General features: G+C 50.4%; 4 protein-coding genes across 4 annotated transcripts; 2 read left to right on the top strand and 2 right to left on the bottom strand.

Moving 5' to 3' along the window:
* The first annotated feature begins 16,265 nt into the window (after positions 1–16,265).
* On the top strand, positions 16,266–17,632 carry LOC108090861 (cyclic AMP-dependent transcription factor ATF-2). Its single transcript, XM_017189747.1, is given in 3 exon segments — positions 16,266–16,805; positions 16,807–17,332; positions 17,387–17,632. Coding segments are annotated over 3 exon segments (1,134 nt in total). The 5' UTR covers positions 16,266–16,307; the 3' UTR covers positions 17,497–17,632.
* On the bottom strand, positions 17,501–20,868 carry LOC108090859 (TBC1 domain family member 31). The gene is made up of 4 exons (XM_017189745.2): positions 20,463–20,868; positions 20,294–20,407; positions 17,817–20,232; positions 17,501–17,760 (listed from the first exon to the last, which is right to left on the bottom strand). The coding sequence occupies exons 1-4, from the start codon at positions 20,735–20,737 to the stop codon at positions 17,602–17,604; spliced, it is 2,964 nt and encodes a 987-aa protein (XP_017045234.1). The 5' UTR covers positions 20,738–20,868; the 3' UTR covers positions 17,501–17,601.
* Positions 20,869–20,954: 86 nt separating this feature from the next.
* Positions 20,955–21,868, bottom strand: LOC108090862 (vacuolar protein sorting-associated protein 55 homolog). The gene is made up of 3 exons (XM_017189748.1): positions 21,759–21,868; positions 21,340–21,595; positions 20,955–21,271 (listed from the first exon to the last, which is right to left on the bottom strand). Exons 2-3 carry the CDS (start codon positions 21,565–21,567, stop codon positions 21,164–21,166), a joined length of 336 nt encoding a protein of 111 aa, XP_017045237.1. The 5' UTR covers positions 21,568–21,595; positions 21,759–21,868; the 3' UTR covers positions 20,955–21,163.
* Positions 21,869–22,737: 869 nt separating this feature from the next.
* LOC108090860 lies at positions 22,738–27,166 on the top strand. The gene is given in 4 exon segments (XM_017189746.2): positions 22,738–23,324; positions 24,091–24,492; positions 24,495–25,053; positions 25,113–27,166. Coding segments are annotated over 4 exon segments (1,605 nt in total). The 5' UTR covers positions 22,738–23,230; the 3' UTR covers positions 25,663–27,166.
* Positions 27,167–27,433: the final 267 nt, after the last annotated feature.

Here is a 27,433-nt window from a genome sequence, read left to right as displayed (position 1 = left end):
CGAGCAGTCGCTGATTGCAGGGACACAGGAGCAGCTTGGTCGAGCGAAAGGGGGAAGCAGCAGGAGCATATGCCGAAGGTCCTTGAGCGCCGCCTGCCATCCCGCTCACTCCTGTGAACGGCTATCGCCGCTCTCCTCGCTCCCGCGGCGCTCGGCATATGCGTGCGATTTTGATTTTTATTTGATTTGATTGCGGCGTCAACTTAATTAAGCGACCAACTACCAACAATGGGCAGCAAATTGAAACAGCAGTCGCCGGCGTTTGAACTCCGGAGGGGAGGGGGCCATACCCCCCACCCCCCGCCCCCCGTAAGACATTTGTAATTCCTTTTGTTGCCTTTATTCGCTGCCGCCGAGAGCCATTGAAACGTGTAATCTGCAGCACGTGCGCAGCGAGGCAGGATCTTGGGAAGCTGCTCCGTCGGAGCGCCTTTAGAGGATGTCCTGCGGGGGCGGGGCGGGGGCGCAATTAGCCGGCGGCACAGGTTGCCTTCGCCTCCTCCGGATGAGCGCGCAGGCGGGGATGCCCAGGACCTCCACTGACGTCGCCGCCGCCGCCGCCGCTGCCGCCGCCTCCGTGTAATTAGTGTCAGTTGCGAAGTCACATTTGGCTGCCCTCTGCCTTGCCAGTCGCCGTGCCGGTGAGTCGGTGCTGCATCGCCACGCCCCCAAAGGCCGGCTGGGCGACCGGGAACAAGATGGACGACGAGGACCGGGATGCGGATGTGCCGCAAGGACAGGCCGCAGGACCTGCCCGCCCTCCTCTCCCCTGCTCATTCATGCATCCCTCCGGATAATTATTATAATTACCTGCGTGAGTGCAGGTTTCCATAGACCAAAAAAGGACCCGAAATGTGCGAGGCCAGGCAACTCCCGCAGCAGCAGGAGAGCAGTACAGTGGCACAGATCGTGGGAATGCGAGGACTTCACAATAAGTCACTCTAAATTGTTTATCTGGATATTGTAGCTCTTCGTGTAGGGACAATCTCTTCATATCGCACTTCTTTCACAATTGATAGTAATTAAATATATATATTATATGTCAGAAAGTGATGTTTGTGTTTATGCAATGTAATAATTATTTATTTATATATATTTATTAGAAATTTATGAACCATAAAATGAAAGCACAAGTAAATATTATATATAGGAAAATGGATTAGATTTGAAATATCAATCTCACAGCTTGATTTGGATGATTACAGTGCGTTACTGAGCTCACAAAGGCTTCCCTTTTCCGGATCAATCGAGCGATCGCACACTCGAACGATTTGCTAAATGCAATCCTGGGCAATCTTAAGTAGCATCTCTGCCGAGGGAAACCCTGGCCGATCTGGATAGATTTTATCTGCCTTGTGACCACTGTGCCTGCCGGCCGGTAAACAAAGGTCCAGTTCCGAGGAGCGACCCATTTCCATGTCATTCCCCCTCTCCTTCCTATCTCCCCCTCCTCTTTCCTCTGCTCTCCGCTTCTCTCATCTGCCGCGCTGCCTGCGTTCACTTGGCGTTTCGCCTCGCCTGACCCACTGTGCGTGTGTGCGTGGGTGCGTGTATGTGTGTGTGGGAGTGCGTGTCCATAATTATCGGCCGCTAATAATATTCAAATGCTCCTAAATATATCCGGGCTTAGTGGCTAAGCGCAGCCATTGTGTCTAATTGCGGAGGTCGAAAGATAAAACGGAACGGCGATCGGAACTCGGTCAGAGGCCAGACTGCTCTGGCCAGATGAAGATGGCCGATAGGCAGTGGACCCTGGAGGCCGGAATCCGGTGCCCGATCGCCAAAAAGGTTAACAAACCCGGCGGTCGACTGCGGGGAAGCCCTGGCAGCTTGGTCAGCAGTTCGTCAGGCCGAGAAGCTGGCCGGGAGATGGGAACTTGCAACTGGGAACTGAAGCTGAGTAGCTGAGTGGCAAGAAGGAACCGCTAACAAACCGCGCGGGCACGAGAAATTCTTATCGTGCCACGGCACTGAGAAACGCCAGCGGAGTCGTCCGCGTTCGCAGTCGAATGTGGCTTTGAAGTGCTGCCGCCAGTGCAGAGATGAGATGTCAACGTGGCCAGGCCTGGTCTTCTGGACTTCTTTGCCCTCGTCCTCGACTCGCCCGACTCGCTTGACTCGCCCGACTGGCCGAAATTATTGGATGCCCCCTCCCATTGCTGCCCGCGCTCCTTCGCTGCAACTGAAAGTTTGCATTCCACTTGTTTGTTGTTAACAAAACGCCGTCCGCCGGCCACAAAGGAAATTCTCACCATTCCCCTCGGCAGCGACGTTTGATTGGGATTTGAAGTTGAGCGGCAGCTGGAGAGGAGTCCAACTGGTTGCAGCCAGTCGCAGAGGCAGCCGCGATCCCCTCAATGAGGACCGCGTCCAGCTGGAGGACGAGCTGAATGAATGCTGGCCAAATAGCTTTCGACAGGCGTGAGTACATGCGGTGGAGCCGCCAGAACACGACCGATCATCTCGTCGCGGACGCGGATTGGCTTTCAGCCGGCATTGTGACACCATTGACGGCTCGGTGCCGAATTGTTGCCCCTGCTCGCCATCACTCATAAAAAACTACCAGCAGAACTGGCAGGTCTCGTCCAACTATGGAGCGCAGGAGCAGCACCACTTCAACTAATTCGCGAAAGCGGGGAGTCACTTCTTGTGTTTATGAACATTTATTGCGAAGGGGAAAAGCGTTCCTATTGGTAAATCATTGCTACTTTAACTAATCGTAGGTAAACGCCATGCAATGCCATGAAAATGAACCATCCCCACTCTCATTTGATTCAAAATTCACCTATTATTTTTACAAGTGCAGTGGCGGGTTGGATTACCACTGTTCCACTGTTCCATCGGCATTGCGACACGTTTCTTGCGGAGCGGGGAGCGGGGAGGGGGAGAGGGGGATGGGGAAGACGCACAAGGCCAGCTGTAACCGTACTCTTCCTTGTTCCTCCGGCGGGGGCATTTGAAAAATGTCACATAGTTCGGCGGCTGAAAGAACTGGGATCGCCTGCCGGCGGAGCAGCCCCATCCCGCCCAGCTTGGCGGCTAATGACTTGTTTTTGCCCCAACACCTGGCTGATTCCAAGTTGCTCTCCGCTCCTCAGATGGCCGACTGACTGACCAGCTAATTTGTTCACACGCCAAATCGCGTCCACCGTTGTCGGGCATCAATTAACGAGCATAATTAATTTATTAGCCACTGAAAGTGTCGCAAGTTGGCGACTCTAGGAGTCATTGCGGTGCTCAATTACGAATTTCTGTTCTTTTAGAAGAGTCACACAAAGTGAGCACTAACTGAAAACCGATAGCTTACCATGGACATTTCTTAAGACTTTTTAATATTCCTCAGGAAATAAAATGTGGCCTCGGGCAGACTTCACAAATTTAAGAACAGAGTAAAAGTGCGTTTTTCCCGTTTGTAACCGTTTCACTGCTTCGACTGCTTGATAACTGCTTGCCAACTGCTTAACACAGGACATCTGGCAAGCGGTGCACGCATTGGCGGGAACTTTGAATTGAAAGGCATTAAAAGAACAGCAAATCTAAATAAGTTTAGAGGGGAAGGGGTTTTAAAGAACATTTATGTCAGGACAAAAATGTCTCTCATTACTTTTTACGGCCAAAACCTTTCAAGCTAATAATATTGGCGAGCCTTTAAAGTGGAATCGAACATCAAAGGAAGGCACTTTCCTAGAATCAAAACCGAAGGCAATACCTGGTATTTCCCAGAAACCAGGGGGAAGCCAAGCACGTTGCACATGGTTTTTATTATGAAAATTATCCATAAGCAATGCGGACTGGACAATGCAAATTGCTATAATTGGGCGTCAATATTTGAACAAGTTTATGACTTCCCCGTATTATGAAATCCAATGGGGGGCCACCTCCGACTGGATTGAAATGGGAATGGAAATGGCAACGGGGACGGGGACGGGGATGGGGACGGGGGCAAGACGGTGGACACACACAATTGTTTTAATAATTTAAGCAAATTGAATTCTAGTCCGAATGGAATACGCACTGTCGCGACTCGGGAAAAGCAGCACCAGTCGCAGATCTCCTGCCAATGTTACGTCCAGCGGCCTGAATTATTCAAAGTTCCCCTGAGCGGGGACACCTGTCCAGATGTCATGCGAATCCAAGAACGCAGAAGTACAGAGGGGAACTTGTATCCACATTTTGTTGACATATTTTGGGAAGAATTAGTTGGGATTAGTTGGGAGTTCAGGTAATGCAACCTAAAATATATGGTAGAATCGATCGATTCAGCGAGAGCTAAGTATGTTGGACGAGATTTGGGATATATCATTTCTGACTGATGGCTTGACTTGTGCCACGATTCCAGCCAAGTCAGGGCAATTTACCAAATCGTCGTCAGCGAAATTTCGTTGACATTCTAATGAGTCAGAGAGCAAGTCGAACCGAACGATTGGCTTCGATTCGCTGATGGCTGATGTCTGATGGCTGATGGCCTCGCTGTGACAGTTGTACCGCAATAATTTCAGCAATTTCATGGCCCGAAAAGTTGCTCCGTGGGTCCGGGATGCGTATGCAAACGCTAACCATGAAATGATTGCCGAATCGAAGCCCGAGAGCCGGGGAGCGATCTTCAAGATCAGCCACTGCGACTGCGACCACAGCCCACTTTGCGGAGCGAAAGAAACCCGGCCAGAATCCAAATCGCCGGCCACTCCACTTAAGTGCAATCAGAGTCCCTCCTCGCGGGTCGTGTGGCACACTCCACAATCCACTCTGCACACTCCACACTCCAAAGCGCAGCAATTGCAGCTCATTACGGTCGTCATCGTCATCATCGTCGGAGCATTATCATTACATCTTATTCGATCTTAAGCGGTTGGCAGGCGGGAAGGAGCCGCAACTGGAACGGGTCCTCAAATTTGTAACACCAATAGAGAGCGGTGGGGCTCTGGACGGGGGAGGCATTCAAATTGCTCTCGAACTGGTCGCCGGACCACCTCAATTGGCACTTGGCGCCAAACGCGGCTCGGATTTCACTTTCCTCGCTTTCCTTGATGGCCATCGATTTTCGTAGGCTCATTTGGGGAATGTCCGACGGGTGAGTCAGCGGAATGGAGAGCTCCCCGAAGAGTCACAACCTCTTGGCCCTCCGTTCGCTACACCCACACAATCCTGAGATCCGCATTCCCTTGCCCCGAATCCCCGAATCCCCGAACCCCAACGAGCGATCCCAGCTGCATCTTCGCAAATCAACACCTCGCCGAGATCTGAGGCGGAGGCGCAACCAAATGGTTCCGCACATCAATTTCTCACGCACTAAGTGAGCCACTTAGCGCACATCAAAAATCAATAATCGATTAAATAATTAGAAAATTGTGAAAATTACTGTAATTTTGAAATCAATTCGATGCATGCGACCGCAGCGATCGTCGGGTGTCAAACATCCGTCTCGGCCGGAGCATAAATAATCACATTATAATAAAATAATGCAATGCCCTCGCAGGAAGGCATAGGCGTCCCTCATTCCAGGCTCCACCTTCCAAGCTCCAAGCTCTCGAGCTCCAGCTACGGATTCAATTTAAATGGAAAACACTTTCCTACGGAGCCGCTCCAATTAATATTCGCGGCGTGCCGCGATCACCGCGAGCTGATAAAGTGCGGCTCATATATTTTGTCATAAATTTCAAACGCGCTCGACAGCTGCTCGACTCATCAATCAGCCCCAGTCCACTCCACTCCATTCTTGGTCGGATCGGATCGGATCGGTTCGGATCGTGGAGCGTGCGGACTTTGGCAAACACTCGATTAAAATCAACTTCAATTTGTAATAAATCAAAAGTCCTATCAAAACGAATCCGCGGAATACCACGGGCCGATCGGGGCTCCCAAAGGGCTGCGATTGAGGAGGAGGTCCGCCAGAGTCCGATGAAGAAATTTGCAGCGGCCTGCATCCCGAGCAGGCCATCCGTCCATGATGGATGGTTATTGATTCGAGGGAACCGCTGAGCTCCCAGCTGAGTAGCAAGTTCCCCAGCTCGCAGGAATCCCTGTTCTTGTAGGCGGATCCTTTTTAAGGCTCGCAGATTTAAGTATTTACATGCCATTACTGGACTTATCCACTCTTGTGAATCCAGTAGATGGCAACGAATCCCAATCCACTCCTGGCTATTTGCAGGTATTTTGTAATCCTCAAAATGGATATCCACATAATTTGTAATAAGGTTTATTACAACGTTTAGCAGTTTATAGTGCTATCATTTGAATCCTCTGAATCTTTAGCAGCTTCCCACAAGATGATTGCTTTGCCGAAGTGGTAAGTAATTGCAACACAGTTTGTGCAGCAATAACCACTTAGCATTTGAATAGAATGCGCATTCCCCCGCCTCTGACTTCTGACTTCTGACATGTGTAATGAACTAAGACGCCTCGGGATCTGTCATTTCTTGCATTCCGCGCTGACTTATGATTGGATCAACACGCTCTGCTGGCGGCTCTAGGAATTAACTCTAGAATCGAATCGGAAACTCAATCAGAAACAGAAACCGAAACTAAAACCAAAACCTGTCGTGGCGAGCAACTCATCAAACAGACACTCAATAAAAATGTCAGAAGCAGTTATTGTTATTGTTATTGTTATTGTTACTGCTGTTGCTGTTGATATTGCTGTTGCTGTTGCTATTGCTATTAAGTGTTGCCTTTGGAGTGCCGTAGCTGAATCCCAATCCACGGGTGCACCAGGCAACACACATGGCTCCACCACCGCCAGAGTGTTGGCGCTGATTTGCGGACTTTGCATTCGCATGACTCATGGGCTGCGGCTGTCGAGATGTCGTGAGTTATTTGCCGTTTTTCAGTTTTTCCGTTTTCCCGCTTGCAACTCGCCGAAGGAGAGCCGTGCGGCAGTTGGTTATCTTGGCACGAAACGTGGCTGCGACTCTGGGCTGTCGAATGCCAATTTCAATGTGAAATGTTGCCTTACAAAATGCCGCGCGTCAATATGCAAAATACATGCCACGAGAATCGACGGCGATGGCGAATTGAATTGCAACCTCGGGCAGTGGCTGCAGATGTGAGTGAGTGTGCATGTGGATGTGGCCAGCACGTTGGGTAGATGGAAGCGATGGAAACAACCAACCAGGCCAGGGCGTTCTGGCCGCAGTTAGCTAACCGAAAGTGAAAAATAAAGCAGGGGAGTTCCTCGGAAAGCGGATAAGCTGGTGGCAGGGAGAGGGGGTGGGAGAGGGGAAGGGGGAGGGGGAAAAGCTGGCACGATTCCGTGTGATTTCTTTCCTTGAGCGATTGCGGCAACGGCAATCGAAGACGCCAACGTCATCTCCATTGAGCTTAACCCTTTAAGCTCTCGGGAAATAAATCAGGAATCAGAATGGGTTCTTAGGCGGAGATAAGCCCCTTTGCAGTTAAAGCTTCTTGTTTGGATAAGTTAATAAAGAAAGACAGCTTCTTCTGAGTCTTAACTCGTATTGAAAAATGGCTGAGAATGAGAATAGTTCGGCTAAAAACCGAAGCACCCATCACAATTCCATTGGGAGCCATTGCCATTGCCTTTGCTTTAGTGGGTTAAGGTTTCCGCGGGCGCTTTTCCTCGAATTTTCCAACACCCCGTGGATCATGATTCGCCGCTTAACGCCAAATCGCCGAAAATATCGGCAACGCAAATCGAGCTCCGCAATTAGCCGATGCAAAGCGGCTTCGATTGGAACTGCATCAGATCGCAGATCGCATTGGATCGATTGGATCGCAGGCTTTGTCGTGATGTGATTTACTTCGTGCCCTGAGCCCAGTCCAAAGCCACAGCCACAGCCACAGCCGCAGCCAAAACCCAAAGCCAAAACCCAGGCCGAAGGCCCAAAAGCCAGAGAACCTAGGACTGTGCACGCAGGATGGCGGATCGGCTGGCCATGCCCAAATTAAAGTGTCTGCAGACCGCAAAACGTCCATCAAAGCCGCAGGAAGGGCGAAGCGGCAGGGCCCCAGAAATAAGCCAATAAAATTGTCATGCATTGACAAATAACATGGCCGGCCGAGCGGGCTTAGAAAACTAGAGTCGCAGTCGCAGTCGAAGTCTGGGTTCTCTGGCCAAAAGCAAACGAAGACGAAGTCAAGGGGAAAATGGCGTTTGCCGCAGACAAAGGCAGAAACTTTAAAACGTTTTCCTCCCCCTGCTCTTCTTCCTCCCTATCCTCCTCCTCCTCCTCTTCATCCTCCTCCCTCCCCAACTTGCGACCAGAGTCTGGGTCTTGGCCCGAACCTCGGCTGCAATGCGGCTCCCACGCCTTCAAAACACTGTATGTTAACAAACACGCTGCCAAGTGGCTGACAGCTTGCGGGGGCGGGGTTAGCCGGGTTTGCCGAGGTTTCTTGTGAAGCGCAGACCAACTGCAGTGCGGCCAAGATGGAGGAGAGCCCGCTGCGTCGTATCTCTTTTGGGTCTTCAAGGGCTGCTGCCCCTTCTCCTTACCATTCCCCCTGCCACCGAAAGATACAAAGCCAAGCCATCCAAGCAAAGGCGCGCATAATAACCTGGCCAAAACGTGCGCAGATTTGCAGCCGACGATAAAGCACAACGAGAGGCAGGCTCGGCCAGGCCAGAAAACGAGCAAAATAAGATGAAAAATAAGCGGGACAGGACCAGAGCCATGGCATCCATGGCCGCCTCGACTGGGGTCTGAGATTGGGATTGGGATTGGGATTGGGATTGGGTCCATGGCTGTGGCAGCCATTTTATCAGCTCTTTCCATTTTTTCCGTCTGTGGCATTCAACCGAACCCGAACCCGCAGCTGCACTCGCATGCAAAGCTGTGAGCTGTGAGCTGTGAGCTGTAAGCTGAATGCTGAATGCTGAAAACTGAAAGCAGCGGCAGCCCGGCCAATTTGGAGTTTCAAGAACACACAGACAGCTGGATGGACAGACAGATTCTCCGCTGGTGCTGTTGCTGGTGCTGGTGCTCCGAGTCTGCCGGATGGATGTGCCGCATCTGCCTCGCCGCGTTTCCTCCTCCGCAGCTCCTCAGTTCGCATCGATCAATGTTTGCTTGAATTCGCTTTGAAGGCCTTTGTCTCCGACTCCTCCTCCCGACATTGAGGGACACCGACACCTCTCGACTCCTCAGCTTGAACTTTGACTGGCCGACTGGCAGTTGGGCATTCCGAGCGACTCCCCTGAACATTCGGCTCACTGAGGCAAAAGCCAGGCCTACACGAAGTGAATAAAGAATCCAATGAGTTCCTGCGTGAGTCTCTATTGACACTTGAATTGGGTTTAGTCCAGGTGGGTTCCTCCTCCAATCTGTAGTTGGGCATTAGTCGTAATAAGGAAGTTATGAGATGGGGCAATAAAGGGCGCATTCAGCCCAGCGAGGCACACGTGCTGCAATTCAATCTGCGATTCCCAATCACTGCAATCGGCAGCACGAGCTATTAGCCAAAGTATCTCGGGGATGTGAGTGAAATGACAAGCCCGGCTAATGGCTAATGGTCAATGGCTAATGGCACTGTCATCCGAGCAGGCTCCTTCGAGGCTCGAGCTATTATACGTACAGTGGCAGGCTGCAGGTCCGCAGCTATTACCTAATGGGCGAGGAGCGAGGATCGAGGAGCGGTGGAGTCCGCATCCTAGGCCTTGGGCTTCTGGCCGTGGGCCGCTCCTTTCGGCCACTAGCGAAATGCGTGTAATTAGCCGGGCCATTTCAAATTGCAAACTGCAACCTGCAACCTGCAAACTGAAAACTGCAAACTTCGGCGGCAACCAGATTGCACTCGCTCGTATAATTTCCGCTGGCGAGTCCAGCGCGGCGTGGAGCACCTCAGCTGGAGCCCGGCTTTTGCGTCTAATGATCGGCCTCTCGGTGTCTCAGTGCACACAGTACACACACAGTCTGGAAACAAGTTGGCCGATACATCAATTAAATTTGCATTTTAATTTGACGTTTCGTTTTGTTTGGCTCGGCGGGCTTCGATTTATATGTATGGGAGCGGGACTGGAGCAAAAAGCGGTTGATCTTGTCGCGGGGTTACGATCGCCGATTGCTAGATCGCTTGATCGGTCGATATCTGGGCAGCCCGTCTGACGAGAAATTGGCTTACTCGCCTAACCCAGCTGCAATGCCATGAGCTGTCAGCATTTCCGCCGCCGCTCGAGTGCGAAATTCGGGGTGGAATGGCGCCCGCCGCTGAAATTCGGGGCTGGGCGGTGGTTGCCTGGTTTGGGGTCACAGACGCATGCAATTTGAGCCACGGCGGCACAAATTGTTGCATGTTAAAAGGAAGTTAGCCCACAGCCCATAAACATTTGCTCGGGCAAAACAAAAACTCCTAGCTGCTGAAACCACAAATGGAGGCGCGCAAAGACGTTTACATAACGGGTTAGCTGGGCAACCCCTCCCCCTCCTCCCCTCCCCTCCTCATTGCACAACTCCCACCGAAATGGCAGGCGGGCAGCCAACCAACGGAGCCCTCAGTCAACCGCAGACAGGTCCCGAAAACAGCGAAAACAGCGAACACCGCCTACAATCCGCCAGAGATGGGCCACTTGGACTCCCAATAAAATGGATTTAGAAATATAAGCAAATAGTGACTCCCTGTAAAGTTACTATTTCATTGAAATGCTCTCTAAAAGAGAGTTGCATTCATCAAATACATTAGCATGAACATTTACCCTATAAAACTTACTGCTTTAGATTTACGTATATCGATGGTTTTGGATTGTGCTAACTAGAAAGCAAACACCACAACCTTTGGTCCGACCGCTCATCACTGGCAGCTCCGACTTTAACCTCGACACCTCGATCGCAAGGGGCATGCATCTCTGTCAAAATGCAAGGCGCGAATTGTAAATTTGCAAATGCCGGAAACGCAAATTTTCCAAACTTGTTACCAGCTCCGCCGCGGCGGCAGTCGGCCGACAACGACGGCCAACTTTTGGCCAAATATCAAGCCGCAGAAAGAGTCGAATCCGAAATTGGCCAGGGAGCACTGCGTTGGCGTTGCAAGTCGGCATGGAGAACTTTGCATTACAATTGGCCGCCGCTTTGGGTGATGGCCTCCTGGCACGCAACTCCTGCTGCTCCGCTGTCCTATGGCCGTTCTGTTCCCAATCCGGGTTGTCTGCCACCCAAAACGACGTTTGCTGGAACTGAGGGAACCGACGGAACCGACGGATGCATAAATTTCGACTTCCAAAATAAGCTGGACAATTAAAAGGCTAAGTCTAAGCCGACGCCTCCCAGTGGACAGGCGACCTATCATTATGGCCGGCTCGCGGATGATGCACTACATCCGCCGCGGAGTTCACCATAACTCTTAACCCCGATCAGCAACCGATCATTAGCCATTAGCCTACGCACGAAGACGACCCCTGATCCGGGCAGACGCATATATCACCTCTGACAACCGAGGGAGAATTACGAGTTGCGACTCTTTGCGCCGAGGGAATTCCAGCACGTATCAATCTGGAAATGGCGAGGAACCTTTGCATACCCGCGAATCCCCGGCTGTTTCTGGATCTGCTTATCCCCATCCCGATCCGATCCCGATGTAGGCCATAAATCAGATATCCTAGTGCCGCGGGCGCTGCCTGCCAATGATGTGCATATTCATGAGTTTGATTGAGCTTATAAATCAGGGCCGATCCATTGGAACTTGGGGAGAAGGCAGCCGGGGATTCGGCAGATGCTCCGATCCGCGATCAGCGGTCAGCGGTCACCTGCTCCGTTGACCCCTCGCAACAGAACAGAACAGAACGGTTGTGCCAGAAAACTTAATTAATTTGACATACAATATATGAAGAGCCCTAGACCCTCGGCTTTTTGCCACCAAGGAAGAAATGCGCTAATGAAGCAAGCTGGGAAATATGTTTTGACTGCGACTGTCGAGAGGCCGCCAAAAAGTCGCCGGGCCATAATTAATCATGCAACAACATTCTTTCTGGCCCGGAGTTCCGCTGTGTGTTACCTTTTTCTGCGGCTCTTTCGGCCGGGCTAACTGAACTAAAACGCAGTTAGCCAGAGCGCAAAAACAAAAGCAGAATGGCCATAGCTGCGAGTGATATTAACATATCATTATGATAGCCATTAGCACTTTTAATTGATGACTTTTGCTGCCGTTCCAGGCCGCCCGTCCCGTCCCCGACCCCCTGGTTGCCAATCATTTGTCAATGGCTTTGGTTCTGGCTCAAAGGCAGAGCCCGACGGAGAGTCGAGATCGAAGCGAAATGGCCGCGGGTCGCAAGTTGGTTTCGTGATCTGCGTATTTCGTGGTCTTCGGGTGCGTAGAATCCGCCTTGGGATCTCTGAATGGGGTGAGTGCGATGGAGTTGTCCAGGCGGCTCTTCAGCTCAGAACAAAAGCTTAGAGAAGGTGTCAAGCAAGCATCACAATTAAATAAAACGAGCGATCAGCTAGTATTTGATTCGAATTGTATTTCCCTGAAAATCAAATGCGAGTAAGTCATAATTTAGGTGTAGCCCTTTTAATACCCTGTAACTACTGTCACTGTAATTTGGCTGTTGAGCAGCACAGGAAGTGTATATCACATCATAGGTATCAGTGATATGATAAAGTTGTTGCCTCAAGATGTTAAAACATTTCAATTATGGCTGGCAAGGTTTTCACAATAACAGACGGATAAGGCCGCAAAATCTTGCCTGTTTGCCGATCATAAATACACCTTCTATATGGGGTCAACACGAAGCTACTTAAATTGCACTAACATGAATTCATTATACCTCGTAGGCCAAGACTAACGAGTGTAGAAGAACTCTATGAAATTCATTGATGAAATCTGGCTGAATTCGAGTTAATGGGTTGGCTCAGTTTGTAGTCATTATGACTGCGGCCATCAATTAGTGAATGAGGGTGAAAATAGTTTGGCCATTTAGCAGATAGTTACACCTCTCACCTACTGGAGCCGCGGACTCAGTTGGCTCTTGTTTGCCTGCCTCTGTGATTCACCTCCGCGATTTGGTGGCATGTTGCCTGTGCCTTGCGAGGTTCGCAATTCCGATGAAGTTGCCCTGCAACTGGCAATTAAACAAATGTCTAAGTTGGAGTACCGTTAGCGCTGGTCCCCAAAAGGTCCAAATGCCCCAGAGCCAATTCCCAATCCCTTTTGAAGGGTTCGTTCCTTGGCGGCTTTAGTTGCAGGCTTTCTTCGGAGCAGAATGTGCCGGGCACATGTTGGACACAAGTCTCGGGCCCGCGGACCCGCCCCAGACGCCAATTATGCCTGCCAAAAGCAGCCAAAGGATGCGTCTCCTGGCCACAAACTGGGCAGGATGCTAGAAGCCGTCGGCGGCCGAGGAGCGCGGAAAAACCCGAGGAGGCGGCAAAAGCGAAAGTCCGACCAACTCTTTTCGCCAGCGGCCTTAACGGAAATGGAAATGGCGGAGGGGTGCCGGGGGGATCGGAATCGGGATCGAGATTGGGACCGGGCTGGAGATCGGGATATCGGGACGGGCTGGGCAATTAGGCAGCGCCCCGCCGACGTGAGCATTCAACTTGGAGCCGAAAGTGGCAGATACATCAAAAGTGAACGCAATCCATCATCCAGCGAATCACGGCGCGATGAGAGCAGCGCCGACAAGGCCCCATCCTTTGGCTGACGAGCGGGAATGGAGATGGAAATGGTGGACGGAACGGCGCGTTCGCAGCACGAGCTAATGGCTCCCCCGTTAGATAATCGCTGGAGGGGCTGGGGGCTGGGGGTTGGGGGCTGCTCCAAGGTCACGTTTAATTGGGCCGGTTCAAGACAGCTCCACCACAGCCTCCGCCTCTTTCTAATGCCGCCTGGTCTACTTTCGCAGCTCCAGTGCGACCTGCAGAGGGCAATTAAAACAATTACAGGGACTCGGAATCGGAATTGGAATCGGATTCGGACGCGGACGCGGACTAAGACTTGGACTTGGACTGGCCCAGAAAGCACTGAAAGGCGGCGAAGAGGGCTTTTCGCTGGAACCGCACGCCCATTAGCGACAATCAATCTCGGCCACGCTGGAGCGCAACCAAACTCCGGCTCTTCGTAGTTTCTTGCCGCTTGGGTTTTATTATTTACGAATGCCACTTGCCAGATAACCCATAATTATGAAATTATTATTGGAGCGCCGAGCAGCGGCGGCAGCGAAATCTGTCTGTGTATCTGCAGCTCGGAGCCGCGATTCTGTGTGTGCCGTCGGAAAAGCAGAAATCATTTCGGGCCGCGGCGGCGGCACAGGAAGTCTCATTCGGGCCCCGGGCCATGGAAGTTGTCCAAAACACAGCCACCAACCGCCGAAGCAGCCACCCCTTTTCGGGCCTTTAAAAGCGATCGGTGTCCATTTCTTGGCTCTTTCACTCGATGTAGAAATTGAGATACCAGCGGGAAATAAATAAAACTGTTTGCTCCCCGTCTCCTGCCCCGCTGCTCCTGCGAAAAGGCTCAAATGAGGCAGGCGAACTCGAATAAATTATATGCAAAACTGCCCCTGGGGAAATGGCAAACAAACAATGTGTCCAAAAGGCAGCGGGAAAGTGAACTTGGGCAGGAGAAAACAAATGTTGGGCGTTCTAGGAACTCCAGCGAAGGGGCATTCGGTTTTTGAATATTCATAAAAAAATGAAGATCCCCTGACTGGCGGACCGGCAGGATCTCGAGTCCTGCACATGCCGTTGTGAGCGGTCCTTGCTCCTCGCTAACGATGTCCTGCGGCAGGCAACCTGCCTGCTCGCCAAGTTGGCCAAATTGATACGGTCAAACGTTTATCGACTGAAAGTGAAGGAGAATGATTATCACACCAGCAGTTAGACGAACTTCAAGGGAAGTTTCAGCAACTCCAAATTAGAACCATCCTTTATAGCAACAGGTTAGGCAACGGGCAATGCAAAAAGTTGAATGGATAGAGAAATGCTGATGGGTCTCTAGAATGTGAAAACGAAAGTTATGGACCCGAGTTTGGGTTAACTCCAACTTCAACTTCAACCACAACTTCAATAAAACACTAGGAAACAATTTGAGATTGCAAATGCTGGGCTCTAAGCGAAGAAACTGTGAGACTTGGCTGTATCTGTATCTGAATCTGAATCCCCCCTTGGACAGCTCGATCCACTCGATTCCGACCAGAGGACCGACGGACGGCAAGAAAAATGGCGATGCTGCAGGGAGATGGTGGCGAGGAGCGGACGGCGGGCGGCGGCGATGATGGAACCGGGGTTGGGGATGATACTTTGAATGCGAGCAGGAGAGAGATGTTCGTCGGAACGCATGTTCTTTGAAAATTGCCCATAATTATGCGAACGAACTTCAAACTGATTGTTTCTACCGGCAGCGGCGCAGTCCCCGAACCGAGAACCCAGAACCCAGAACTCAGAACCCAGAACGAAGAGCCGAGAAGTGAGTTCCGAGAGCCGAGGACCTAGGAGCCAGACTCGGCAGACTCGGTCCCTGGCAGGAACCCAACTCCATGGACCAGGTTGTCCGAAAAACGCGCCTCTGCTGCATGCAACCACGGGCATGGGCATGGGCATGCCATGGGTAGAGCTGTGTGGAATAGCTGCAGTGAAAGAGAATGACTGTAATTACGCATCACTTTTTCTTAATTTCGTGCTGTGCATCTTGGGCCCTTCCTCCTCGGAATCGGCGGGGGATGGCTGGGGAGGCGAGGGGGCCTCCATCTTGTCGCCTGGGAACGATTTGAGCACTGAACTTGACCCACAAGACGAGTTTGCCGCTTTCTGTGGGGCTGAGTTTTAGAAAATTGCCCGTTTCGTTGCGTGCAAGTTTCCCGAAATGCGAGCGACTCGAAAACATTTTGCGTGTTGTGTGCTTGGCTGTCTGTTTTATGCTGCTTCCTTCAATGAGAAATCTAATTTAAAAGATACAAATTTTAAATTATGGGGTTTTCTTGGCTGCCAAAAATGTTTTCGTTGTTTTTCAGCCTTTTCTCCCCCTCTTCACATATGATTGCTGCTACGTGCTGCGAAAGACTCGCGGCATTTGGGATGCGATGGCAGATACGCAATTTCGTGGCGGAAATGCTGGATGTCAAAAGTGGCTGCCTTAGATAGAGTTGCATAACAACAAAAAGGGCAGTTGCGGCCCAGAACGACAGACTGTAAGAGACATCAGGCATCGTGTTACCGCGGAGATGGCTGAAGCTGAACGTGCTGTGTTTATGTTTTAAAAATTCGCGGGCTTCGACACAGAGTTGCTCTGTGGCAACACGGAATCGATAACACTTACTAGCTATTAGTGATGCTAGTCTAGGGCGAAAACTGGGTTTCTTATATCGGATTTGACAGCACTGAAGCTAGTCTATTTACTTGTTTTTGATCCAACTCCCGGCCATGGACACCTCCACGGACATGGAGGACCTAGCCAGCGTTTCTTTCGCCGACTTTGAGCCGAAATCCACCGAGGCGGACATTTCCTGCTACCAGAGCTTCCAGCCACAAGGGAAACACGACATCTCGCTGGACCTTTCGCTCGGCCAAAAGTCGGAGAACTTATTCGTCGCCGACCAGACGCCCACGCCCACGCGCCTGATCAAGAACTGCGACGAGGTGGGTCTCTTCGAGGACCTGCAACACGTGAATCCCTTTGACATCGGCTTCCAGCGGGCGGCGGAGCAGAACGTCAGCGGCACTCCCAATCGTCCAGAGGGTCCTCCCCTCGATGGAGAGTCCCTGCACACGCCGCAGGTTTACCCACTGGAGACCAGCGTGTCAGCAGTACAGCCTGCCAATCCCGTCAGTCGGAGCGACAGCTGCGGCACCGTGGATGTAGATCAGCTGCTGGCCTCCACTGGAGACACTGCCCCCGCCGTCTGTGGAGCGGGTCCTCCTCCCCCTGCAGCTGATCCAGCCGCAGGTAATCACGTGGGTGCTGCCTGCCCAGTCGGTTCCCGTTCCCCTGGCAGCAAATGACTGTCCGAGAGGGAAGTCCACTGGCGCCAATCGCCCCTACATACTGCCCAAGCCGAGTGCCCAGGGATCGGGCTGCGTAAGCAGAAGGCCTGAGCCCATTCTGGTCGGCTCCAACCCACCACCCGAGCCCAGCAGCGCCAGCCTAACGCCCACCTCACAACTGCCCATCAAAGAGCGATTAAAAGCCATCCTGCACAACAACAACAAGAGACGTCACTTCTCCACGCCGCCTAAGGCATCAAAGCCAAAGGATCGCAGTCGGGACGAGGACTGCATGGAGCGGCGAAGGGCGGCTGCCTGTCGATACCGCACCAAAATGCGAAACGAGCACAAGGATCTGCTTAAACAGAACTCCCAACTGCAGCAGGAGAACCAAGAGCTGCTTGAAAGAATCGCGCGACTGGAAAAAGAGCTGCAACAACACAAATCCCACAGCTTAGCTGGTGGTAAGCCCAGAACATCCTCCACTGAACACATTCGTTAAACTGTCTATATTTCAGTGGTGGCCAACCAGCTGCAGATTACTCCATCCAGCATACACCTTCTAATTAACGTACCCAGCATGTTAGTGCCCGCGTCTGCCAGCAGCAGCGTTGCGGACAAAAAGTAGCCAGTATGCCTTATTCATTTATTTATTTTTCGGTGCCATGTAAATAATCCTAGCTTTATATGTACATATGTCTGTACAAAAGGCATCAATTTGTTATGCTAGTTGTTAGTTAAGAATATTGCTCTTGCATCCCCTAGCTGTCGTCTCAGTAGTTATAATTTCGGTAAACTCGCGCTGGATTTCGAGAATGGAGTTCTCGATATCCACAAGATGGGGCTGAAATTGCACGGAAGTGGCGGGAGTTTGCAGGTGCTCCATTGTCATCTGTCGGAAAAAAAAACAATCAAGATTACAAGATCACATATTCGCCAAACACATACATCACGCAGGTTCTTTTGCAGCTGATCGCGTTGGTTGCACAGCTTTTGGATGTTATCGAAGTACTTCTGGGCCAACGGAGCCCCTGCCGTCTCCGAGTAGTAGCGCTGGGCGAGGAGCTCCATCTCCTGGTTGCGAATTTCATCCTCGGCCAGCTGCATTTGTTGGTTCTGTCGACGACGCTCGCGTTCGATGCTGTGCATCAGCAGGTCGATTTCCTTCTCCATCTCGAGAACCTTTCGCCGCTGCTCCGACTCTTGCAACTTGGTGATGACCTCGCTCTTCCGGCGGCGCACCTCCATTTGGTAGGTGAGAAGCATCTTGCGCTGGCAGGTGATCCGCTCCTCTTCACGGTAAATAGTGTCCTGGTAGAGCTTCTCCATTTCCTTGAGGCGACGAGCGTGCTCCTCCTGCTTAAGTCCGTTTTCTAGGCGCTCCATGATCTGTACCTCCTCCAGCTCGAGGTGGCGTATACGGGCATCAATCTCCTGGTTGTGCTTTATCAGCGAGATTGCCTGATCCTCCTGCTGTTCGATCCACTCGCTGGGATACTTCAGGAACTTGGGATACACTCCCTTAGGAATGCCACTAAAGCGATGCATAAAACGCTGTGGATGTAACGCGAGCTCACACCTAGCCATCAGTCTGCGGGCTTTGGATAGAAGTTTGCCGACGTCCACCGGATTCTGCTCGTGGAAGAAGGAGAGCACTGATCGCTTGTCCGGCAGGCGTATAATGACTTCTCGATTAACTAAATTGTAGGCAACCACCAGGAACACGGGGAACCAAGGCTGTTCCGAAATTATGTTGTCCCACAGCGAAAGCCACTGCTGTTCTTCGAGGACCTCCGAAAAGGCTGTACTCAGAAGGGACCAAGCGAAATCCTTGGCTAAGATCTCCTGAGATTTGTAAAACCTGCATAGCTTCCCGTCGCAGTCCTGCAGGATATTTTCGCACATAGCGAGATAATTTGAAGGCGGCAGGGGATGAAACTCAAACCACAATTCAAAGTGATTGAGAACTAAAGTAGCAATCACCTCAAAGGAAACCAGCCCGTTCTTGGGCAGCTGCTTCACAAAGGGGTAAATGATATGCGGCATAAAGTCAGCGTGAGCCAGTACCTTGCACCACTGGGCTAGGCAGCTCCAGATCTTAATAACGCCACGCCGCTGGGCTTCGTTCTTAATCTTAAGTTTCTTGGCCTGGTTTCTGACCATGGGCGGTGGGCCCAGTTTGATGAGCGCCTGAAACTGCGTCCCGTTGCAGGGAAGCTCTAAGAGGGATGTCCATATGAGGAACCTGTACTTCTCCGGATAGCAACCATATTCCTTGAGCATGGCTCTAAGCCGCTCTGGCTTGAGCAGGTGACGTACTTCCTGGTTCACTCCTCGGCTAACACTGCAGGGCGGCAGAGGCTTTAATTGCTTAAACGTCGATTTCATCTGGCCAAGGCATCGGACCTGGGCTTGCAAGGCGTTGAACAGTCGGCAGGTAGACCACACATTCACCTCTCCGCAGCGAGAGGTTACACTCAGCAGCTTGCCATCCCGGCTAAGAGTCAGATCGATCGCGTTTTCACGCTGCACGATAAGCTTGTAGTCTGTATTGGTCAGATCTAGCATGACCGCTTGGTTCCTGGCCGTTATCCCAAATACTATGCGCTCCTTGGGCTGCGCGAGGAAGGCCATTTGGCGTAGAGTAAAGTCGGTTAAGCGGTAGAGCTTCTCCAGATCAAAGGATGCCACGTTTAGCAACAGGAGGTATCCATCCAAGGTGCTTAGACACATCTTGTTGCCGTCAGGGGTGAAGCAGTAGCTGACTAGCAATCCATCGGCATAGTCGTGGTCTTGGCAATCGAAAGTCAAGTCGTCCTCCATGTCGCTGTTGTCAGAGCCTCGAAGAACAAATTCCGGAACAGATTCCCCTGATGGCATCAGTCTCAGCTTGCGGTTCCTGGCCTTAATAGGTTGAGCCATCCGCAACGTGCACAAGGAATGGGAAGACCACACATGCAGCGAGTCGTTAGAGAATCCTATAAGGAACTGGTCAGAGTTGGGTAGGAAGGCGGCAAACTTCAGGGTGTAGCGCGACTCATCGAAGTCCAGCTGATGGGAGACCTCCAGTGTACGGAGATTCACCAGTACAGCGTCACTGCCAAAGCGCATCAGAGCGTTCGAGGTGCATGGATTCAGAAAACGATTGCTCCAGCTTAACTCTTCCAACGATGCGTTGCCAACCTCTCCGCGGGGGCCGAGAACCGAGTTATCCACGTCTATAATGAACACTTGGCCCACTTTATTGCCTACGATGTAGTCACTCATGTGCAAGGGCGATGGACGAACCAATTTGGCTCTGGCTATCCGGAATCCCAGGCGCCAGTAGCGTTTATTAACAAAATCAAACACGAAGACGTTGCCACTGAATAATGTAAAAATCGCATAAATAAGTGGATTCCTATATCAGTCGCAGAGATGCTTACCGCTTGTCGATTATCACCAGTTTGTTGCTAAGTTCGTTGAAGCAGCAAGCGGCGATCTGAATGCGCAGTTGCTGACCCCCTTCGTTAACAGTGTGATGTACGGTTAGGATATTGCTGGAAAATAGGAATATTTAGCCTTCTGGGATGTTCTGAAATCGCGCACACTCACCCGCTATCGTTTTGCTTCAACTTGAAAGGATACTTGCGCATGGGAGTATTGCTCAAGGGCAGGCTGCGCACACTTTTGGCCTGCGTAATGGTTGCATCTGAGTCCTCCGTGGGGACATCCTGATAACTGGACTCCAGCTCCAGGTGCTCCTCCGTGAAATCCTCTTCTATGTCCGCTTCGGAATCAGTGTAGTCTGCCTGCTTGAATTCATGCAGGGTCACAGAAGGAATTCCTGTGACATCCTCCTTTTTAATAGGTCCTACAATACCATCCATTTTAACGGCAAAAAATAAGGCTAATCTAATTCTCCATATGTCAATAATAGTGTACTCTAGGCATTGAAAAAAGTATCGACCGACAGATCTTGGGCGTAGTTAAATTACTAAAGGGACAAGGATGCAATACCCCCTCCCTTCGTTCCTTTTTTTGAACCACTGGCTATCGAGGAGCGGTTTGGTTATCGAACCACCAAGGAACCGGAACGCAGCCGACTTTTATTTACTAAGTTTGTTTATTTCGTTTGTGTTTATGTTTTCTGGATACACTTGATAATATGAGATTGAGTGATGACTGCGAAAAAAGCGTTCAGCATGAGTGCTTATGGGTAAAGCCAGTAACCTCAGAGTGTAAATGCTTTCCGTTCTAATTCGGCTGCGTCGATTACTGGTCATATACATAAGCCTTTAGACGGCGGGTTCTCTTTAAAACATACTGCCGTAGGGTTCGTCATCGCGCATGGCGTACCCAAGGATGGTACCATAGTTGATGATGTTGCTAATTATCGTAAGGATAGACGCAGTCCACGAGATCTTTAAGGGAGAGCAGGGTAAATAACACTCCATGTAATTCCATTTATTAGCTACAAATATCAACTCACCACCGATGCGTGGGCAAGGACGATGGGCAGGGCAAAGGCGCTTAGAACCATGCCTGCAGTGAGGAAGAGGGCCAACTCAGACTTCGGATTGGTCTCGTTGCCCGGAGTCGTCCGCTTTGCAATAAACACCGGCAGCACGGACAGTGCGTAGAAGAGCAGCACGAAGAAGGGGTAAAAGATTTTAGGATTGGGAATGGCGCAGGCCAGGATCAGGAAGGTCAGACCCATGCACGTGAGAAATGCGCAGATGAAGAGGCTGCAAGATAAAGGAAGTCATTTGAGAGGTTGGCCTGGAGGGGTGGGCGTAGACTTACGCTGCACGGTGATTTTTGAACAGGTGGTGCGGGTTTCGGGCAATGGCGGAGGAAAAAGGCAGTGTTAGTCATTTGTTGTGGGATAATAGCACCTTGTATAACTACCTTTCAAAGTGGCCATTGTGTTTGTTTATAATTTTTCCTTTGTCGTTACCAAAAATGACTCAGATGCGTAGCTCCTAATGAACCAGTTCATCAGTGGGACCGCAGCTAAACCGCTTGTCTATTTGGTACTCAAGAAAATATACCAAAAATACCGTATTGAGTAAACTGTGTATATTCCGTTAAAAGAGAATCGAATTAAATTCGAATTGGACTCGGTAGCTATTTATTTTACCATGAGATCCGCCTGTGTATTCACTTTATTATTTATAAAACTAATATTTTACGCTACTTCCCTTGAGGTTCAGGATTAAGCTAAGCTTACAGAGCTTTCTCAAGACCTCTTTAATAGAAGCTTTTGTAATAAGTAGGGTGTATTGCACCCTTTTATGAATGGCTAATCCATTAAAATACTGGAACAAAATTAAGATAATCGACAGGACTTACAAGTTGTATTCTAATAGTTCGCGATCCATTTTAAAGTTTATTCCTAGTATTAACCATTTAACTTCCTTTTTTCCCGTTAAGGACCGTCCATAACTCCCACATTCATTTCCCGAGAAAAAAGCTCTGCTCTGGCAATTCATTGATAAAAATAAAGCGCGCCCTACCCCAAGCGAAAAGCTACGGGAAAGGGAAGACTCCTTGCAGGAGGAAGACGGATAAGGGGTCAAGAGGGTCTTGGGGACTTGCGAGTGGCAGCCACCTGCTAGCTGGCCGAGAGCTGGCTTGGCTCGGCTTTTAATGAATGCCCGTGTTTACTCAACGAGCCGCGGACGTGCCGAGCTTTCCACCTCCATTATGCGCAGGCGCCTCTCACACTGTGTGCCCCCTCTTATTGTTGTTGCTGCGGGGCCTGCCCTAAAAGCTGCCCGCAACATTTAACAGCGCGGGGGCGGACATAACATTTGCGTCACAGCTTCTGCTTCTTCTCGGGCCCAGTGCTTCGTGTTGCTACTTTTTGCCGCCGCCAGGCTCATTCAGTTTCTTCAGTATAACGGTATACGTCGATGGCACAGCAACGCATTCCCAGAAGTCGAGTCCCCATCCGTATTTGTCCACACATCCATATGTCCATCTAAGGGTTTTCGCTTGCAATCTGTGAAAAACTGCAGCGTTTGACATTTTCACCAGTCGGTACCAGTGCATAGTGCCCCCCTCTTAGGACTTAAATAACCAAAGGACTCGAAAAGTGCCGTTAAACAAGTGGAATTGCAAGAAATATTGCACGCCCACGCGAAAAGTGCAAAAGACAGTAGGGGAGGCGAAAAGTTCGGAGAGCAACCACCAGCAGCTGCGAGTGTGGGAGTCGAAAATCAATAAAAACGTCGACGTCGTCGTTTTGGCCAGATCCCCATTAACCGGCCATATGGCAGCAGTGGTCGTGCAGTGCTAGACAGATTCCATTCGCAATTTCCGAACAAGGGCCATAGTGCAAAGAAATTTCGCAAGTGCAACCGTTCGCCAAGTGCAAAATGGCGGCCCGCCTGGAAATCACCGTTAGCTTCGCACTCGCTGCAGCGCTGCTCTGCTGCATATTGGGTCAATGCGAAATGTCCGTTTATCCAGGTAAGCCGAAAATAGCACACTTCACCCATAGACCAAGCCGTGGTGTCGGATTGGAGAACGGTGGATGGCGCAAGAGGGGCGAATGGGGGTCACCTCGTTTTGTGTATCCCCTGCACTAGATACATGCATAGTGTGCGTCTAAGCGAGGTATATGTCCTGCGAAGTGTTTCCGAACCGAACCAAAACACCCACGCTCTCCGCTTCGGGGAAATTAAAAATCAAGTAAATTGCAGCGTCACAAACACACAAAGCGCTTTCACCCTTACAGGTGGAATTTCGTAGAGCTCGATGAGGAGTATCAGAAATCTCAAGAGGCCCAAATCCCAAAAATAGGTGTCCGAAAATCAACTAACTATTTTTTATAGCCTCTTTTTAATAGATTTAAACCTGCTGGAAGTTCCTTGATTTGATGTGCTCAACAGTCCACAACAAAAACAACCAAGCACGATAAAGTTTCCGAGCACGTCACAGGCCTCAGTTCCCAGACCACCGATTGTATATTGGTCTCCCTCACTCTACCGCGATTGGCCGCTTTGACCTGGGCGCGTGTGTAATTGGTCTATTTTTAGCCTCTGGCAATAAAACGGACCTTTGTTTGTCTATTTCGAATCCTTTCTTGCGCTTCGGGGTTACCTCCATTCGTGCGGCGCTATTTTCAACCTGGCTCTATTTTTCGACTGCTGACACGCAGGCCGGGCTCATTAGCATTTACCTAATCACCTCGCCCGCGCCCACAAATCAATTGATCCAATCCCAATCCTTGCAGGACTGCGCCGCCGACCCATTCAGGCGCCCGTGATGGATCCGCAGAGCGAACAGGAGTACGCCTTCCTGTCCCAGATGATGGAGCAGTACGCCCGGCGTCGGCTCCAGCAGCAGTTCGACCAGCAGTTGCAAGAGATCAACCTGAAGATGGACCGCCAGCGGGAGCTGCTGGAGCGGGAGCGCTACCGCCAACGACAGCAGGAGCTGGAGGTACAGCGAGAGGCGGAGGAGGACTACGAGAGCAACAGAAACAGCCTCAATCAACAGTACGACCAATACGACAACGCAGAAGCCGAGGCCAGCTACGGCAGTCCGCTAGAAGGGGTGCCGGATGTCCAGAGTCCACCGCTGTACCTGCCCCGCCTGCCCAATCTGCCACCGCTGCCCAGTCTGCCCAATCACCCCGGCTTGGGAACTCCCCGAATCGCAACAGCGTGCTCCGCGAGCGCATTCCCTTCGCCGTGGGCCCCAACGATGCCCGCTTCTTCGATAACCCTAACGACCCTTCGGGGGAGCTGGATTCCCGGGCGCTGGATGACTACGAGGAGTACGCTCCCATTGAGCCCACGCCCGAGGTGGCCACTACCGCCAGCAAGACCAAGGTAGCTACGCCAGTGCCAGCTCCCGTACCCGTCGATCCCCCAAAACATCTGGACGCCGCCAACGCCAACTTCCACCGCATCAAGCCACAGTCTGTGGCCGCCGCAGCCGTGGCGGGAGTTAATCTGCCCCAGACCAAGGACCAAACGCCGCACGAACTCAATGCGCTGATCAACAAACTGCAAAAGCAGAGCAAGTCGCCAACCCATCTCAACCTAGTTAATGCCGGCGATTCCGCCCAGGAGCAGATTGTGCTTCGTCAGCACTTGGGCATGAACAGTGAGATGGGGGTGTACATAGTGGCACTGATCGCGGGCGTTAGTGCGGCAGTGACCGTTGGGCTGCTGGCCCTCGGAGTGACTTGGTGAGTAAACTTAAAACGCATAACAGTCTCGGCAGAGGTAACAAATTCTTTATCGACAGGTTCCACAATCGTCACAAGGCGGCTGCAGACGTGGAGTATCCCGCCTACGGAGTCACTGGTCCCAACAAGGACGTCTCGCCGTCTGGCGACAGGAAGCTGGCACAGAGCGCCCAGATGTACCACTACCAGCACCAGAAGCAGCAAATCATCGCAATGGAGAACCAGGCCACGGATGGCAGCTGTGGCATGTCGGACGTCGAGAGCGACGATGACAACGAGGAGGGCGACTACACGGTGTACGAGTGCCCGGGTCTGGCGCCCACCGGCGAAATGGAGGTAAAGAATCCGCTCTTCCTGGATGAGACGCCGGCCACGCCAGCCAACAACTTGTCGTCGAAGTCCGCTGGAGCTGCAAATGCGACAGCCGCCACAAACAACAACATCACGCAGGCCACTCCCCAGCAGCCGGCTACCCAGAAGAAGGGTACGGTCAAGCCGAACATGAACCTCCAGCTCGTGAACGCCGCCGCCACCGCTGCAGCAGCCTCATCGGCATCAGCAACGGCCGGAAGCGAGGAGCCGAAGCAGAAGCGCAAGAGCAAGAAGTAAGGTGGCTGGTCTTTGATTTCCCTCATGGGGCAATTGGTAAAGTTTGACTGATCCATTGTCAGCCAACAGACACATCCTCTCACACAGATTCAGAAACAGATCGGACTAGGTGTAGAAGCATGTATTCCTAAAAGATAGTCCAGGGAATCTAATTCCAGGAGCGGAGCCAATCACATACACGACACGCAGTCCACTGTCTCTAATCTTCCCTAAATGCATAAGTCCTGTATTGTAATGTAACCGCATCGCTATGCCGTAATAAGAGCTCCCAGCACGCCTAAGCCACTGGACCGTAAATCCCGTGTGTCCCATATCCATCCACCCACTTTCCGCCCGCTGTCAGTTGCACAACGCTGCTGATTCCATAACGATCCGAGATGTGTATTTTCACTTGTGCGGAGCAGCGGGAAGAGTTATTGTATATCAACCTTTTTTGGACTCTGCGATTTGTTGGAATACTTTAAGGTGTGGAGAAAAAAGCTGAGGAGAAGCGGAAACCAACCAAAGCTAACTAACATATTATATTATTATAAATATATGTATACACACACATACATATTTATATATAGATATATATTCATGTAATTATTGTATCATATACACGAAGGCGGACCGGACACCTTTTTACTAACCTGTCTGAGTGGTGTACTATCTTTTTCTCATTTTTACTACGCTTTGTGATCAATCCTAAATTATCTGTGTCAATTTAGAAATACAATTCTGGTAACCAACCTGTATGCAAGCAAACATATTTAGTGGAGAAGGAGACGCGACTGGAGGAGAAGAGGATTATTTACAAGTAAAACTTACAATAATTTCCCTGCACATTCATGTAAAGTAAATGAAAAACGACTGATAACACACAAAGAAAACACGCGTCTATTGTACAAAAAGAAACGAAACGAAAGAAACAATTTATTTACTGATTAGTGAGAGATTAGCAAAGAAAACTATCAACGGAAAAAATTCCCAGACCCCAAGTCAACTATAGGAAACTGTAGCGAACATTTAACTATATTATATTCTCAATTGCTGTAAATAAACATGAAACATTGGGCGAAGAATGAACGTTAGGAACCATTACGGCCGAAACAATACACTGAATACAACAGAATTGAAGAACTTGCGAGTTCAAAAACTAGCTAAACAAAACAGAACACGAATTATATTACTATTGACTAGTCGAAAATGCAAAGCATCATGGAGCATTGAAAATTGAATTTGAAAATCGAAACTGACTTGCCACAATAAAATGCGCGTAGCATACGAATGTACGTTAAGCGTAATGTTGAGTTTGAAATATATATTTTATGGTGTTTTCCACAGACACAAGAATATAGTCCGAACTCAATCGAGAACTTGATACGCGAAATTGCGAGCGGAGCAGCAGAGAACCCACATATATTGTGAATAAAAACCATAATTTAATTTATTTATGTATGATAACCGTAACAACACAAATTATACAATATGCATACATAATAAACTAAACTAACCGAAAAAACTGCGCTGTCCTTTTTTTGCAATGGCTTCTTAGAAATAAAATAAGGTAATCAATAGTCAGTAAATTTGAATCGCGCGCCACTTAGTTGCCTTGTTTGTCAGTATTCTGGGTTTTATGGATGGGGTCTGCTAAACTATTGGTTGTGTTGACTGCTGGGAAGTTATGATATTTGTAGGCTGATAGATAACAGTTAAAACATTTTTGTCGAAATGAACTAGATAATTGTCATATTAGAAATTTTTATATGAACATTCTTGATGTCTGAGT

This window comes from Drosophila ficusphila, unplaced genomic scaffold (genome assembly GCF_018152265.1).
Source record: "Drosophila ficusphila isolate 14025-0441.05 unplaced genomic scaffold, ASM1815226v1 contig_414, whole genome shotgun sequence".
In the NCBI taxonomy this organism is placed as follows: domain Eukaryota; kingdom Metazoa; phylum Arthropoda; class Insecta; order Diptera; family Drosophilidae; genus Drosophila; species Drosophila ficusphila.
This window is presented reverse-complemented; position numbering and strand designations above follow the sequence as displayed.

Bases quoted from the DNA above. Each gene is read 5' to 3' on its own strand.
- LOC108090862 (XM_017189748.1), bottom strand. From the start codon at position 21,567: ATGGGTCTGACCTTCCTGATCCTGGCCTGCGCCATTCCCAATCCTAAA. The intron at 21,272-21,339 runs GTGAGTTGATAT...TCTCCCTTAAAG, and splicing joins TCCTTGCCCACGCATCGGTG to ATCTCGTGGACTGCGTCTAT.
- LOC108090859 (XM_017189745.2), bottom strand. From the start codon at position 20,737: ATGGATGGTATTGTAGGACCTATTAAAAAGGAGGATGTCACAGGAATT. The intron at 20,408-20,462 runs GTGAGTGTGCGC...CCTATTTTCCAG, and splicing joins TTGAAGCAAAACGATAGCGG to CAATATCCTAACCGTACATC. The intron at 20,233-20,293 runs GTAAGCATCTCT...TACATTATTCAG, and splicing joins CTGGTGATAATCGACAAGCG to TGGCAACGTCTTCGTGTTTG.